This window comes from Engystomops pustulosus, chromosome 1 (genome assembly GCF_040894005.1).
Source record: "Engystomops pustulosus chromosome 1, aEngPut4.maternal, whole genome shotgun sequence".
In the NCBI taxonomy this organism is placed as follows: domain Eukaryota; kingdom Metazoa; phylum Chordata; class Amphibia; order Anura; family Leptodactylidae; genus Engystomops; species Engystomops pustulosus.
The window spans coordinates 203,150,065-203,167,941 of NC_092411.1; the positions used below are offsets into that span (position 1 = coordinate 203,150,065).

Genomic DNA, 17,877 nt, shown 5'->3' on the forward strand with positions numbered 1-17,877 from the left:
TTTCATTATCTATCCCATTACAACCCAAATATTACCTTACAGAACATTACCACCAATACAACTTCCGTTCTGCTACCATACAATCACATTACCTACCATCATCTCACAGAATTTCATCACCAATAGAACTCCCTTTCTCCTTCATGCGAACACATCATCTTCTCTCCCAACTTGCGCAGGCGCACCGCACTCACATCATTCGGGCGCATCTGCCAATCAATCCGCCTTCACATCCTCCGGGCGCATCTGCCAATCAATTAAAAACCGCGTGTCTTCCTGGCGCGCCTTCACTCCATCCCGCGCCAGTGACAGCACGCAGCCCTCTTCCACGCTACACTGAACGCAGCGGTAAGCTTCTCCTCACACCAACACACACACCCCCCTCGGACCCCCCTTTTTGCTTTTGCCCTTACTCATTTCTACCCATCTTCCCTCCACCAGGATCGGACCCCTAGGCAGCACAGCATCTGCCACAAACAACAGCAGACCTCTCTGCAGGTACTCTATTGCTACACCTATCTCTGCGGTCACCAACCATTCCCACATCTGTCTACTAACCGTTTAGCCTATTTCATACCATGATACTCTCTTTGTACATACATTCATTGATCCATCTATTTATTTATTTATTTATGTATTTATTTATTCATTTACTCATCTAATGATATCATTACTATATACATTTATTCAAGACATAGTTGTATGCATACATTTTTCACCATTTCATCTTTCATCTTTTTATTTCCATATACATATATTTATACTATTTATTTGCTGACCAAATGCCTAAGTTTGACTTTATTTTAATTTTAATGTCCATCTTTTTATAACCCTGTTCTTAACCTCTGTCTTAACCTCTGTGTTATATATATATTGTTATATATATATTTATGTTTATATTATATTATTATATATGATATATTATATTATACTATATTTATATTTTACTAATTACTAATCATGTTACCTTATATGTCTCTTTCTATCTGTTTTTATCATGCAACCCCACAGTGTATGACCTGATGAAGACGCCAATACGGTGTCGAAACGCGTAGTCACAGTTCTAATAAAAACTAAAAACTAAATACATTTTGGGTGTAGCGCGTCTCACTACTCGACCCCGTTTTTTCCTTCCCTTTTGTAAGTGTGGAAATCACAGAGAGCATATTGACATGAAAATGTTCACCTGAACTATGCACCATACTGTGTGATGCACTAGAAAATCAGTAAAATAGCTAAATAATATTTTACATAAAGTGTCATTTAGAAACAATAAAATACGTTTTATTTACATTTATGACAAGATGCACTGTGGTGTCATCATTGCTGTATTATAGCAATATGAAGAAGGAGGAGGCTAGAGGGGAGAGGATTGGGAGGGTTATGGGCTGGTAACACAGTAAGATATTTAATCCTGTATCAGGCAGCACTCTGCACTGTGTGCACCAGGAGGAAGCATCTACACATCCTACGACCCCTCTGAAGAAGTAACCATGAGCACAGCTGGGCAAGTAAGAAAACTCACTCCTTCACCTTCATTTCTACTTACATATTTACCCTACTGCGCTGACTGCTGAACTTCAACTATCTAGTCCCATGGTGCATTATGCAATTATCAATAATCTCACCACTCTATTTAACATATTTGTCAAAGTTTCATCAGATATGCAAAACAGAAATTGGATTACAAAAAAGTTTTATGGATGAATACAACAAGTGCATAGTACAAAATAGTCATTTCTATTGAACTGATAGAAAGTGCATAGTACAAAATAGTCATTTCTATTGAACTGATAGTATAAAGCTGCCCTTGGACATTGTTTCTTCTTGTCTGCAAACTTTGTGAAACTTTATGCTTCCCCGTTGTCGTCCAGTTATCTGTTGTAATGTCTGTTGTATTTTGTAGCCTATTCTTAATGTGTACACCTAAAGAAAGCAGTGGTGTATCTGTGGGATCTGTAGGGTTGACTTTAGAGCTAAAAGCAGAAATATTTATTCCTTGGGTATATGGTCTGAAAGATCATACACTTGATAACACTGGTAATAAAAGTAGGTGTGGTGGGGATGTGTTTAGTATGTGAGTATGTTTTATGGCTGTTTATTATATAAGGCAAACTTATCTAATAATATAGCATTTACCTTCAAAGTACTTACGGTACTTTATAGCTTTTGTGTTACTGGTAGTTTAGTAACTTGTCAGCTCCATGCACTGATTCTATGGTGAGCTTGTGACAGTCCTATGAAATATGCAGAAGCCTATCTGATGAGGCAGAGCTGTAGTTAGAGGGGAGGAAAGAGACTCAACTGGTATGTCTCACACTACCTCAGTTTCCCTGTAAGCAGAGTAAAAAAAACATAGTCACAGTTCATAGATCTGCCATAAAGAGGCTCTGCTAAAAAAGTACCTGAACAGTAAAATCCAAACATAATAAATATGGTAGGTAACTCCCCATATGTATATTAGATATTGGTTTATCACCCGCAGTCACTTTCATGTGAACCTGTCACCAGGAATTTTTAGCTGATGACATGTTCCAACAGCCTATGCTGTGCTGATTTAAACAATTCCTTTGTCAGTATTCTGAATACTGCCACTACTCTATTTCACATTACCGGGTTCCTTACCAGCGGCATGCGGTGAGACCCAGCGGAAGAGGGTTTGCTACAGCAGCCCGTCCTCCTGTGTCTCAGACAAAGGGAGCTGGAGTGAGGAGGAGAAAAAATGTATGAGGAGACTAGGGCATAGGCAGACAGGTTGGTGCAGCTGCCCTTCCCCTCAGGGACTCACCACACACTGCTGGAAGGGAGCCAAGTAATGTGAAATAAAGTTTTATAAAGTAGTGGCAGGATTCAGAATGCTAACAAGGGCATTTAAAAAAAACACCTGTCACCTACTAAAATGTAATTCTTGAAGACAGGTTCGCTTAAAAGTCCCAATATGCAGTCAGTTGGTTATCAACACTGTGAATAATTTCAAAGTATACATATACAAAGTATTTTCATTCAAATGTTCTCATATTATTGTAGGATACCGGTATATTGGAGATACTAGCAATGAAAAATACTTGTGAATAACTTCTTATATCAATGTTCAAATAAATCTACCAAAAGCAAAGAACTTCCTCACAATAGTATGTTGAATTGGTGTAATGGATACAACTATTCAACTATACAGATAGTAAATGACAAATCATATAGACACTGCTGACTTCACACAAAGTTATTTATAGCTGTACTATGTACAGCGCCTATCCGAACTTAAGCTGAAGTAGGTGCAAAGCATTAGCTACATAGTGGCATTGTGCATGTAAATATATAAGGACATTCTAGGTATCTTAAAGGTCACCTTTAGGCCTCCTCTACTCTGTGACAATTTATACGGCACATGTAGAAACACCAGTGGTTTTAAATGTAGCTTATCATTATCTTTATTGCCTTTTTATATTCAATGCTGGTGGCATATTTTATCTACTGTGATTTTTTACATGCGATTCATTCTCATTTTCAAAGCTCTATAGAGAAGCCTAGGACAGAGGAAATTCAAGAAAAACACTACACCAGGAACAAGCTATATTATGTGAAGGAAATTGCACTGACTCCCAAATCATTGCTAACCAAAATGCTTTATATGCATCATAGAATTTAAAGAAAATCTACCATCAAAATCCATCATGATAAACCCGGAGCACTTACACAGATTCATGCACCTTGACTATGGTAGAGTCTAATATTTGTTATCCATGGCCTCCCTTCTTCTATAATAAATGTTAAAATTTATGCGAGTGAGTCTGAGGGTCTCTGGTGGGTGTTTTCAGAGCCCTTCACTGGTTGTTACAATGAGCAGAGCAGGTCTCCCCTTCCCCTGCATTTACTGCTGCTGCTAAATTACAGAGGGATGGGGGAGAAAGCTGGGGGAGGGCAGGACATGTTCTACTCATTGTAGCAGCCTGTTATGCTACACCCACCACAGCCCCTCAGGCTCATTGACATAATTTTAAAAGTTTAATTTAGAAGGAAGGAAGCCATAAATAACAATGTAGAAATGTATGTATAAATTATGTGCTAGCAGATAGGGATGTATCCCTGCAGTCTTACCCTATCAATTCAATACTGGCGACTTATGTAGAAACACATCTCTTTCCTGAGAGAAGTAACAAAGTAACGGTACAACACAAGTGTAGAATAGATGAGAATAGATTTTTAAAAATTGGCACTTCAATGGGAATGGATTTATAATATGATTGGATCTGGATTGGATTAGACAACCCTTTAAGTACAAATTCTGTTAAAAAAAATTGTGGAACATTTTAGAAGCTGTTATAAAATATCTTGTAGTTAATATGGATCATGCCCTGGAATTCCTACATTCAAGCTGAGTACAGTTCTACTATTTGTTTGAACACGGGCCAAAGATTTCTGAAATACCAAAATAATGAATTTGTGCTTGCTACACAGCTGTGAGTGTTAACCTTTTCTGAAATATGCCTGGCTGTAGTATGCTGTGAGCATTAGTTTTAAAAATCAAACCGAAAGTGAGGGATTAATCCTCACTGCTCTGAGCAGGGAGATTAGAAGTAAGCCCATAGTCAGCTTCAAAGATATATCATATACAAGCTTGAATAGATACCTGCACATGAGGGAGCATTGCAGCCTGTTTCTTTACAAACTAAGCAGTAAAAGTACCGTATATTAGAAAAATGTTCACAACATTCTCCCCTAGACACAATATTAAAACCAATCTCAAATGACAGTTACACTTTAAATATTCAGGTTTAAAAAAATGACGAATGACTTGTAATAAAGGGTTAAAATCAATAAATACTTATTTTTTTCAAAAGCATGTAGCATCATAGCTTAATGGCCACATCCAACTACTGGCATTGCTACAGATTTTCTGCCCACTGGTTTTGGATTACAGGCCAGTGAGGACACATCAATACATCACGTGCCCTTTGTGCAGCTCTCCCCCATCAATATGAAAAGGGTTGTGCACCAGTTTTCTCAGGAGAAAATGGAGAGACCATGTGAGTGCTGTGGTTTCCCTTACTTCAATATTTTTGTAATACCCCTTTAACTTGGGAAAGCTGCATGTGACCGTCACCAAACCACAAGAATTCTGGAAAATGGACGCACAAAATCTGACGACACTGGAGATGTCTACCCATAATTTTTAAACCCTAACACACAGAGACATGTTGGGCAAAAAACAAGTATATTAGCGAGGAGTGATGTTTTGCAGCCACATGACAATGAAATCTTGCAGTCATTGGCGCCCATTTACAGTTTTCTGTCTGACTTTGCATGTTCTTTTATATGCAAACTGCTTTCACATGTATTTAGGAAAGTGTCGGCGCCACATATGTGCCGCACACTACCCTTTTATGTTGCGGCTGCACTATTCTTTACCTGACAAAAATTTTGTCGCTGAAATGGGCATACAGGTGCTCAGTCAGAATGTGCGCCAGATTTAACAAGCAAAGTCCGACAGAAGTGTGTCTCTCACCCCCAAAAAAATTGGTGCCCTTCGTCGGAGCAGTGCAGGGAGTGCCAGATTCATGAAGAATGGGCACCAGAAATCATGAATCTGGCCCCCTATGAACGCTACACAGGCAAACTCCACATAATGTTTAGTAAATGTGCCCCCTTGAATCGGCCGTGAACTTTGCTCTGCACCAAAGTATTGTACAGTCAAATGTGTGGCCATCTATCCAACCGCTAAACCTTGGCCAATATAAGGTCATGCAACAAGACAATAATTCCAAGTACATGCAAACATGATGCCTAAACAAGAAAAGAATCAAAACGTTGTTGTGGGTGAGTTAGAGTGCAGACCTCAATGACAATGAAATGCTGTGGAGGGAGACTTAAAATATCTATGCATATGTTGATACCAACAGACCTAGTAGAACTCAAAGCAACTGTGTGGAAAATTGTGGACCAAAGTTCCATGGTAACAATGTCAGAGACTGAAAAAGATATCCATTGGGGCTTGATTTTAGTTGAAGATCTGAGGTTGTGTTAACCTAATTTTAATACCTTCTAAGGACCAATTCTTCTTTAATAATACATAAGTACTGTATAATATTCAGTTGCCAAAATTCAAATTTTATTGGGATAAATGCTTTTATAAAATGGTTCAGTACCCATACTAATAATGCTTGGTGCATGTTGCTGTGAGTAAATGTGCTAGATTGATGATTGATCTTCATGAAAATCTGTCCTTGTAGTCAAATACCTTAACCAAGGCAGATATTTCTTTGTTTTGGCCTCATGAATCATGAGTGTATAAAGCAATGGAGTAAATATTATGTTTTTGACTTTTACAGTTGTAACCTTATTTATTTTTATATCCTGTTTAGGTGATTAAATGTAAAGCAGCCATATGCTGGGGTCCTAAGCAACCACTCACCATTGAAGAGATTGAGGTTGCACCTCCGAAGGCTCATGAAGTTCGCATAAAGGTGAGATTTATACTTAAAAACAGTTTAAATATCACTATTAAGGTATAACAGATATTCAATGTCGCATATACCAGTCTGCGGACTGAAAGGTCGATGGCAGACATAAGGGCGGCAACTCTTATGCACCCACAGCAAACTAAGATGTTACCTACAACATTATTCCCATGCTGTGGCCATGGCTTTAGCCTTATGTACTTTCAGCACTGGCAGCTAGAATATGTTATAAAGGCAATATTACGACAATTGGAAAAGTTACAAATGACTGTTATTTTGGCCAATTTGAGCCAAAGGACATTTTTGGTACTTTACTTTAAGTTAGTAGTTTCCCAGCTCCACTGAAGATCCGCTGATCCAAACACACATCATCACATTTATGGTCTATAAGGTTGTTAGATTTGTAGACCTATGCTCGGGCTAAGACATAGGGGCATATTTATCAGGGCCTCTGTGCCACACTCATTGCTAGCACTTGCGATTATTTTGCCCTCTACGCAACCTTCATGCGAGGCCAGCCGGGAGTGGGCCGGCGTGGGGTGTTACTGTCCCAGCGCCAGCGCGGGGGCAATCATATGCCGGCGTATGATAATTATGCCTCATAGTCTGCTTATAAGAAATTGCCTTTTTTGAGTGAGTTGAAGTTGCAGAAAAGTCTGTACAGTTTTAAAGCAGACCTAAATTTCATATGAATAACCTGAATTGTTGCCAATTCCCAGAGATACTATTATATAATTCACTCTCTGATAAACAGATGTTCTTATGAAATACCATACTGAACAATGTAGCTGCATTGTAATTGCAACCACATGATGTATTGAATGTAGTATCATAAGTTATACTCACAACTGCACTGCAGGCAAAATGAAGAGGCTCCATCACAGATTCTTTAAGAAGACACATTTGACAGTTTTTAATCCAGCAAAATGACAGATAGTTGAACAGAACTGCAACAGATACCATTATAGATTTTTTGGCCTCAAATCTCATATTCTGTAATTCTGTAACGTCAAGTGCTCCTTTATTTAACTTGTATTTCTACTGACAGATCAGAACAATAAAAAATATATGGAATGAATATAAAAATATAGCATTTGCCGGACAAGGTGCTGTTTCAAAACCATACATATATGTTCTGTATTCCTACAGATTGTGGCAACAGGAGTTTGTCGCTCAGACGACCATGTTATTAGTGGAGCATTGGATGTGAAATTTCCCATAATACTGGGCCATGAAGGTGCTGGAATTGTAGAGAGTGTTGGTGAAGGAGTAAAAGATCTGAAACCTGGTAAGACATGTAATTGAAAGATTATGGAAATGGAGCTAAAAGGAAGAATGTTAGCTGAAATAGGCAATCTAATGTTGCATATTTTATTTGAGAAATTATATTATTTAGTTTCTGCAGAATCTTCTACTCCATGAATGACAATTTCTGTATACATGATGTAATGCATGAAGCCAAAAATTCACAGCATTTTATACACACTAGGCAGTGATCTTAAAAGGATATTTTAAAAACTTTAAAACAACAGATTGCTAAATACAGGGACATCTTATTTATGACAGGACAGCAATAAACACACTAAAAACCTGTGAGGAGAGACAAGAGAGCCCTGGCTCTTATCTGCTTGTGGCCTCCAGTTTAGAGATAGGAGGTCATGAAGCCGACATGGATGTTAAGACCACTTTGTAAGGTGTTGAATCTCAGCATTAATTTATACTCCCATACTTTCCTTTCCCTCTGTGTCTTAAAATGTCCCATTAAGCATTGATCTGATATTAAAAATGACTATTTTAATGGGACATTTTAAGACACAGAGGGAAAGGAAAGTATGGGAGTATAAATTAATGCAGAGATTCAACACTTTACAAAGTGGTCTTAACATTCATGCCAGCTTCATGACCTCCTATCTCTGACCTGGAGGCCACAAGCAAATAAGAGCCAGGGCTCTCTTGTCATGCCTCACAGGTTTTTAGTGTGTTTATTGCCGTCCTGCATTTCATGCATAACATCATGTCTGATGAAGAGAACTAGTATTTTTTGAAAGCTCACCATCAAATATACTCAGTTAGCCTCAAAAAGGTATCGCCTGATTTCTTCACTCTTCTTCTGCTCTCCATGGCTAACACGGTACAAATCTACACTGCTAGCTATTTCTGAATACATCCCTCCACAGGTAAGGTTGTCAATAACTAAATTAGTCAGGTCATATGGCAACTATACACAGAATGGACAGAGATTGAAATCATACTGCAATATTTCCAATAAATCATATATCAATCATCCCATATTATTCTGCACTATACAATGTTGCCTGTTGATTATGTCAAGTTCAACATAATAGTTCTCTTTGCTATATCAAAATAGTTTTTCAAAAACTTGTACAATTCATTTTGTATACAAAACAAATTCAGATATAAATTTAAAAACATTATAATATCTTCATTATCATGTTATTTGTCTTACAGGAGATAAAGTCATCCCGTTGTTTATGCCCCAATGTGGACAATGCAGATCCTGTGTAAATCCAGATAGTAATCTCTGCTATAAAAATGAGTAAGTATTCTGTTCCTTTAAGAGCATATCAATTAGCAGTCAGATTTTCTGCTGGGACTATTTTTTAGCAAAAACCAATAATGGATACAACAGGATATAGGGGGGGGCATTTATCATCATGATGTCATGATACCCCCGCCGACACTCCCATCAATAAGAAATAAGTGCAGCCAGCTACTTCTAACGTTTGAAAAGTCACTGGCTGCAGTGAATGCTTTGGTGGTGGACAGGAGCGTCCACAGAGCACTGCTGCTGGTCGCACCCACTCCCCCTCTAGCCATGCTCATGCCCTACCATTTCCCCCTGGTGGAAAGAGGAAAATAATCGCAAGTGCTAGCGATGCACTAGCATTTGTGATTATTTTAGGGTTTCAGGATGTCCTGATAAATACTCCCCCCCCCCCCTCACCCCTCATTGAATCCAATTATGTCCTTGTCCAAAGAAAACCATAAGATTTTATCAATCTCAATCAGTTCTCAATCATGTAATACCAATTCTTGTTAGAAATTATTACATAACTGTATAAATGGAGACCACCACAATACACAAGGTAATCATTTCATTCTGTTTCCTATCAAGCCTTGGAAAATATAAAGGAGTGTTATTGGACAACACTTCTAGATTTACCTGCAAGGGGAAACCTGTTTACAACTTTATTACTACCAGCACATTTACCGAGTACACAGTGGTGGATGAAATTGCTGTTGCAAAGATACACCCAGATGCACCTCTGGATAAGGTCTGCCTCATTGGCTGTGGATTCTCCACTGGATATGGCTCTGCTGTCAATACTGCTAAGGTAAAACTAAGTTACAGAAGTTCTACTATTCTATATATTAGACTATAGTATAAAGTGGTACACATACAGCCAGTACCTGACTTAAGGACACTTGACTTACACATGATCCCTAATTACAAACAACCTCGGTGCTCACTGTGACCTCTAGTAAAGCTCTCTGGGTGCTACTAATTTACTGAATATTAGCCTCAAGCTATAGTGAAGGTGCTAATCCTTGATATCTTGTCAACCCAATATTTTCTACATTAAATTGTCACCATTGACCAAAAAATAATTTGAACAAAAAAATAATTTGTTTCGCTTACATCTACAGAAATCCCCTTTTATCTTATATTACCTGGCATCAGAAGGGAGCGTGTCCTGCTCAGCAAGCCCCTTCCCATCTACTCGTCCCCATGCCTTATGCCTTCTTACTGGTCACAGTTCAAGTCATGTGACCAGAGTGACATCATCTCCGGTCCTTTGCCTCTTAATAATAGCAAACTGAACCCATGCATGTATCTGACCACATAAAGTCACAGCAGCCTCCATGGACTTCCTCTCCATCCTCCATGGAGGCTGCAGTGCTTTCATGTAATCACATAAATGGTGTACAGTTTTCTATTCTTAAAAGGTTGAGAGTACAAGGAGGCAGTGGTTTATAGAGACACAGAGCTGTCAGTCAGAATAATGGGGAGTGCTTCACTGGTATCTCTGACTCTTCTGCTCTTTCAGGCTGCCAGAGATGAGTCAGAAAAACTATTAGCATATCAGAAAAATGGCTGTAATTAAGGCACAGTGCCCCACTGGAAGCTAATTATAGGTGATATTGGGAGTACTTGTAATCAGCGGGGGAAAATCTGGTGACAGGTCCTCTTTAATAATAGTGAGGTGGATTTCAACTTGGCCATTTTTTAATGTAGCAGATACTTATAAAATAACATTTCCAGTGGCAAGATGTACCTTATTCCCATTAAACTAGGCATAGATTTTTAGACCACTGCCCTTTGAGGTGGTCCCAGTTATGTATAGGAGGACACATGTGGCGGAAAGTTAACTGGTGGTGGGGAGTGGCCCCAGAAATAGAACCTTTAGCTAGTGTTAGCACTCATTTTAGCAGTTTCAGGTCTGGATTATTCAGCCAATCAGTGGCAATCAAGGAGGAAAGACAACAATAATTATCTTAGAGAACTAATTATGGCTGTCTATGACTATTGGAAGAGTTATATATCTATGACACTCATGACATTGACAATCTTCCCATAAGGGGAAATTCTAGCTAATTCACCACAATGTCAGACAATGTAATGCTCAGAGAAAAGCTAAAGACTTCAGTTGACATGTTAAATGCACAATTTCATGGCTATACAATTTGGATTACATTTTATTGAAAGTTTAAAGATTCCCCCTAACTTTGACACTTTTGTATTTATCAATTTGGGCACTGGATGGAGCAGGAAGTGTGCTATAATTTTCAGTGGGATGTAAGTTTGTGGCGTAAGAGATTAATGAACTGACACACAAACAAAAAGGTTCAGAACTGTCTCCCCACTCCCCACACATGCAGGTGAAATAGAACTCCTTAGACTAGCTTTAATTGTGAGCCAAATATTGTGCGGAAACACCAGTCGGAAAATTAGATGCACTGGAAAAGTGTCAGATTCGTAAGCGGCAGCCCAATTTTGCACCCCAAAAAGTACAAGTCGTGCCGCACATCCTAATGGAAAGGGGAGAGGTCATACGTTTGCTTGAATTCACCCTAAGTGTGCTAGCCCTGCAATTTTAAAGGGAACCCGTCACCACTATTTTCACAAATACAGGTAGTGTCAGGTTCCCATAGAGCTCTAATAACTATCTGACACCCTGCTTTTAGCTAAAAATTGTTCCCCTCAGATCCCCATAAAATCAGAGTTATAATCTTGCCTGGTATCTATGCAGCTTTGGAGCTAGTCCACGGGGGCGTGGCCTAATGTCATGTGACCAGGGTGACATCATCAAAGGTCCTTGAGCTACTTAATATGAAAACTATACCCCATGTACATATCTGACCACATAAAAGAATCACAGCAGCCTCCATGGACTTCTACCCCTCTCCATGCAGGCTGCTGTGATTTCATGTGATAAAATATGCTGTGATTTCATGAAATATATGCTTAGTGTACAGCTCCTAATGCTACAAAAGCTATAGGACCTGCGATGATGTCACCCTGGTCACATGACATTATAGCAGCATACAGAGATAGGGATGGGGAGGAGCTGCTGGATTCAGCCCGAGGAGGCCACGCCCACCTGGACTACATGTAGCCATGCTTAGTTACCAGATAAAACTATAAAGTTGAATATATGGGAATCTCAGGGGCATAATTTTTAGCTACAAGCAGGGTGTCAAATAGTTATTAGAGCTCTATAGGAACCTGTCACTAGCTGTATTTGTGAAAATAGTGGTGACGGGTTCCCTTTAAACAAGTTTCTTTATGCTGACTACCATTGTCCAGCTTTAGATTTGGGTGCTGTATACTATAGATTTACATGTTTGTACAAAACTTATAACTGCAGCAGTTTTAAATCTTTTACATATTACAGGTCAAGCCTGGCTCTACCTGTGCAGTGTTTGGTCTGGGAGGAGTTGGTTTGTCTGTGATTATTGGATGTAAAGTAGCTGGTGCTTCCAAGATTATCGGTGTTGATTTGAACAGTGACAAATTTGAAAAAGCCAAAGAGTGTGGAGCCACTGAATGTATCAACCCCAAAGATTATGACCGTCCTATCCATCAGGTTTTGGCAGAGATGACTGATGACGGAGTGGACTATGCCTTTGAGGTTATTGGAAACACTGGAGTCATGGTATGTTCATGCAGTGGCTATGGGGCTTGTGTGGGGAGTAGCTTTGTGCTGATAATCGTCTCCTGAAATAGATATGCTGCATTTTTCTACACTGAGCACTAAGGGGGAACACAGTACAAGAGTCTTTTATGGATTCCATGCAATGCAATAGGAGGCTTATTAATTCCTATATACTGAGCTCCTCCTAGTCGTAACTGTGGCCGACCAGTTTTCTTATTTAGCTGTTTAGGGAAAAACTATCAATGTCTTTACACCAGTCTAGGAATGTTTGTAATTTTAATTAATGTGGGTTAAATAACAGCTGCACAGTAACCTTAGTTACCATAGTCATATTTCTTAATGTGTTTTTTTTTTCCCTCCCAGACATCTGCCCTTTTATCCAGTCACTTCGGCTGCGGAAAAACTGTTATTGTAGGTTTAGCTCCTTCATCTGCTACCATTACATTTGACCCACTGGAAATTCTAACTGGACGTGTTTTGACTGGAGCTTTCTTTGGAGGTAAAGCATAGTATATGAGAAATAATATTCTCTTAGCTGATGTTGTATGTAAAGGATGGGCCATTTGAGAAAGTGTTTACTTCCCAATGGTGGGTACTGATGAGGCATGAGGCTGCAACACATATAAATATACATATATACCCACGCATTGTGTACACACATTGACATTAGATATGTATATACACATTGCACACATTTGTAAAATATGTGCATATACATTACATATGCATGTATACAGGGTCGGCTCCAGGCTTCAGTATGCCCCTGGGCAAAATCTGAAACTAAAACTATCTCCTGTTCCCTAAAATATTCCCTAGCTTATGATACCAAACAGCCCCCTCATGTTTATTTTATATAAATCCCCCTCACACCCTATGGATTTATTATATACAGCCCCCCTCAACCTCATGGATTCCTTATGGATAGCCACATATGTCCCCCCACCACCACCACCTCCCAGCAGTTCTGGGCCCGGCACTGGCGCCGGCCTTCCATGTATATATCCATATTAAGTATACATATGCATCTTTAGGCAAAAATAAAAATATTGGAGCACATTTCACTTAATGTAGTTTGCCCGTGTAAAGATTCAGGATCTGTGGCGCACGTTCTTCATGAATCTGGCGCTCCCTGCACTGCCCCGGCAGAGAGCACTAACTATCTTTTGGTGCACCTTTAAAATGGAACGTGCAACACAATTCTGTCAAACTTTACATGTTAAATCTGGCGCATGGTCAAACTGAGCACCGGAACACCCCCCTAATTTGTGACACAAATGTGGTGCCGACACTTCTTAAATACCTGTGCAAGAAGTTTGCACCTAAAAGAATGTGCTAAGTCCGACAGAAAACTGACTCAAGGGCCTTAGTAAATGTGCCCCATTATGCACATTTAAATTATACATTACACACCAGGGGCAACACCTCATGGGCCCTTGTGTAGATGGACTGCTTATTACCAAAATCTCTTTCACACATTCATAAAGTGAAATGGAAATATGCCTAATGAATAATACCATCTGTTTGTTGGGTATAGGCTGGAAGGCTAAAGATGATGTACCAAAAATAGTGTCTGACTATTTGAATAAGAAGTTTGAATTTGAGAATCTGATAACACACAGAATGCCATTTGAGAAGATAAATGAAGGATTTGAACTTTTGCGCAAAGGAGAAAGGTACACTAAATTGTTATAATAGAGCAAAATATATAGGACAAGTGATATAACATACCATAGATAGTGAGTAACGGCTTAAAATATGAATTTCAACAAGTCATTAACAGTTAAAGCTTTTTCTTTAGTTTAATGAGGTTGTACTAGAACTGGAAAAAAAAATCAGCCCATGATACAGTGCTGGGATAGGAGGGGGGGTGAGTGTGGTCAGCCATCTTGGCCAGCCGGAAGCTTAACTCAGCGCAGCTTCTGTGCCCCTGTAAACTAACAGGGCATGGCCGGGAGAGACGGCGGTGGGGACACCAGAATGGGACTGCAGAGGTAAGTAAATGTATTTTTTTAAGCAGCTCCCTCCCAGCTCCATAACATTTTTTTTCAAGTCTCTCACAACCCCTTTCATTTATTCTGAGCATCTGTACAATTTAATTCACTAATACATTTTTAAGCTGTTACGGCCCTATTATAGTACTAAAGGTCACCTAATTCATGGCCAAAGTAAATAAAACAAAATTAGACTACCTGCGGGACTCTATTACATAATTTTAGCCTAGTATGATTCCATATGCTGTAAATTCCCCCTAAGAATGGTGGTCTGGTGACAAAATTTGAAATCTAAAACTTGATGTTTTGTGTAATATAAATGGAAAACTCACCACTATAAATACACAGAAGACATTAATTAGCATAGCACATGGTCCTGAAGACAACATGGGCCCACATTTATATCACTATTGTGCAGAGTGCGCCCGATTCATATTGATCGGTGCATGGATCTGGAGCACTCTGCAGGCGATCAAAGTGCATGAACTAGTTTTTTCTGGTGCACTTAGTTTATTGGGCATGCGCCACAATTATGTCAGACTTCTGAAAAAATGTGGAACGCACAAGAATGTCCCTTTAGGTGCACAGTAGTGTGTCGCGGTGTGCCTAGTGCAGCCACAACACAATAATGTCTGAAACACTTCATAAATACACGTGCAACCAGAATTCTGTGGCACATTGTGTCAAATAAAGATTTTTTCTTCCAGACACATTTCTCTCATCAGGATAGACCATCAATATTATCAATATGCTTGGTCAGGGCCTGACTGATTTGTCTAATCTTGTCTTGATTTCTACACTAAATAAAATAGATGCACAGTAGATTAGCAATTTATGCTCCATATAAATCTATAACCAATGTATTCTCTTTCCAGTATCCGTACAGTGTTGTCTCTTTAAAGAGCCTAATCCTGGTTGTCATCTGATGAAGAAATCCCTGATATGATCCAACTGTAATGTGCAAGAAACTTTTATTACCTTGTATAATATGACTGAGAGGTCTAACGTTACAGAATGTGGTGGGTCCATTCGTGTCTTCAATGTATCTTTTCTTATGTAGTACACATAGGCAAGAATAAGGTCTTTCTAGAGAGAACAGTAGATTCAGTACTGCATAGTTGTGATTAATTATTTTATGAGATCTCACTTTAAATGTAGGCAGCTTATTTTGAATATGTCAGTGATTGGTCTCCAAAGTGTGTGCTATATAATAAAATAGACCCTTAACAGTACTGAAAATAATGAGCAAATTATTTTCCTGTCATTTAATTTCATGTAGATTCACATGCTTAATAAAGATCATTGTGTGCAACGTTTATGCCTGTACTTATTTTTTAATGGATACAGCATCCACTCTTAGTAGATATGTAGAATCTTTATTTAACGTGGACCTGAAGAATTGCTGTATATCCTAGAATATAAGCCAAGTTTTTCAGCATGTTTGTGCTGGAAAAGCCCCACTCAGCTTTTACTCAAGTTGGGTATTAGGATGCACGATGCACCTCGTATGTTCCTGCAAGGAGATGTGGAGCAGAGGGAGGGAAACCTTTCAATAGTTGTGTGATTCACAAATGCGTCCCATAAGTGAACAGTGAAAATTTCCCCAAAATCAGGCTTCACACATGGCATTTGCATTGTGCTTAAACAATGCAAAACTGTGGGTGCTCATCACGTGTAAACGCAGCCTTATAGAGCCACACAGAAACATACTACAACATGTTATAAAAGCCAACATGGTTTACACACTTTTATAATGAACCTGACCATTACTGCCCCCCTCCCTGCCACAGTAAATGGCCACATACTTTACATTGTGCCACCTACCTAATAATGTTCCTCAAACTTGGTCTAAAAAATAAGAATGCCGTCCACACTCAATACCTCTGGCCCCCACTACTTCCTCCCTCAATGTGACCCCTACCCTAAATAATGCCCTTTCTAATAACGTCCACCTAACAGTGCCCCTGACCTAATAAAACCTAAACTAAGTATTATCCCTGCAGCTGCCTGTAATGTCTCCGGTAATGTCCCCTACAGCGCACTGTAATTTCCCCACAGCCCCCAGTAATATCCCCTACACCCTCAATAATGTTCCCATAGCCCTCAGTAATGTCCCCAACAGCCCTAGTGATATCCCCACAGCACCCCGTAATGTCCCCCACAGCCCCAGTAATTTTCCCACAGCCCCTAGTAATGTCCCCACAGCCCAAGTAATTTGGTGCTGATGGCTACGTTCACCACTACAGTACTCATCACTATGTATGTCCTGAGGACGCAGATAGTGATGAGAGTGGAGAGATATGCATGAACAGTGGGACGAGTGACCTGCTGACCAGGGGACATCCGGGGCTACGGCCAAAAGATCTAGCGATGCATCTACCCCAGGCTGTGATCTGGCTTTACAGGCTGCTAAAGTGTCTCAACATATTCTCCTGCTCCTTCAGGACTCCCTTACCTACCCGCATCCTCCACATGAACTTGCTTGCACCAAAAACAACAGTAGTGATCATGTGCAGCTACAGAAAACACTGAAAATATGCATACCACACATACGTATATCCAGTGACTGCAGATGATTTGTCCTCAGATTGTAGTTTTTGCAAACTACAAATAGGTTGGAACTTGGTTGATACAAGAAGGAATTATGGATGGTACAAATTATAAAATTATAAATGGCAGATTACACAATTATAAGTGGCAATATATTTGACGTATATAGCAAGATCTTGTGATTCGGAACTCTGTAAAAGTTCAGTTGTCTGAAATTGGACCACAAACTGTAATGAAATGCCCAGCAACCTCCTCCAGTAAATAAATGCCCCATGCAGCCTCCCCAGTAATGAAATACACCATGCAGCCTCCCCAGTAATGAAATGCCCAGCAACCTCCCCCAGTAATAAAATACCTCATGTAACCTCCCCTCAGTAATGAAATGCCCATGCAGCCTCCCTCCCCAGTAATGAAATACTCTGCAGCACAGCTTCTGATAGTAATGCAAATGTCCCATGGAACCCGCCAGTAAAGAAATGCTCTGCAGCAGCCTTACCCATTACTGAAATGTCCCATGCAGCCTACCCCCCATGCCCTCCCACTTGTTGTATCAAAAATAAACTGACATACTTACCGTTTCATCTGTGCCCCAGTTTGTTTACAGGTTCACAGGTTTTCACCATCTCCCAGCAACCTACAATGCTGAGAGATAGGGACAGATGGGAGTGGCCGGCCACCTTGCCGGCCGGAAGCTCCCTGTGC

At 39.7% G+C, this 17,877-nt stretch overlaps 1 protein-coding gene across 1 annotated transcript; it reads left to right on the forward strand.

Moving 5' to 3' along the window:
- Positions 1 to 1,412: 1,412 nt before the first annotated feature.
- On the forward strand, positions 1,413 to 15,941 carry LOC140071102 (alcohol dehydrogenase 1). Its single transcript, XM_072118403.1, has 9 exons — positions 1,413 to 1,511; positions 6,360 to 6,461; positions 7,605 to 7,743; positions 8,925 to 9,012; positions 9,592 to 9,811; positions 12,374 to 12,634; positions 12,998 to 13,133; positions 14,169 to 14,307; positions 15,501 to 15,941. The coding sequence occupies exons 1-9, from the start codon at positions 1,494 to 1,496 to the stop codon at positions 15,523 to 15,525; spliced, it is 1,128 nt and encodes a 375-aa protein (XP_071974504.1). The 5' UTR covers positions 1,413 to 1,493; the 3' UTR covers positions 15,526 to 15,941.
- The last annotated feature ends 1,936 nt before the right edge of the window (positions 15,942 to 17,877 follow it).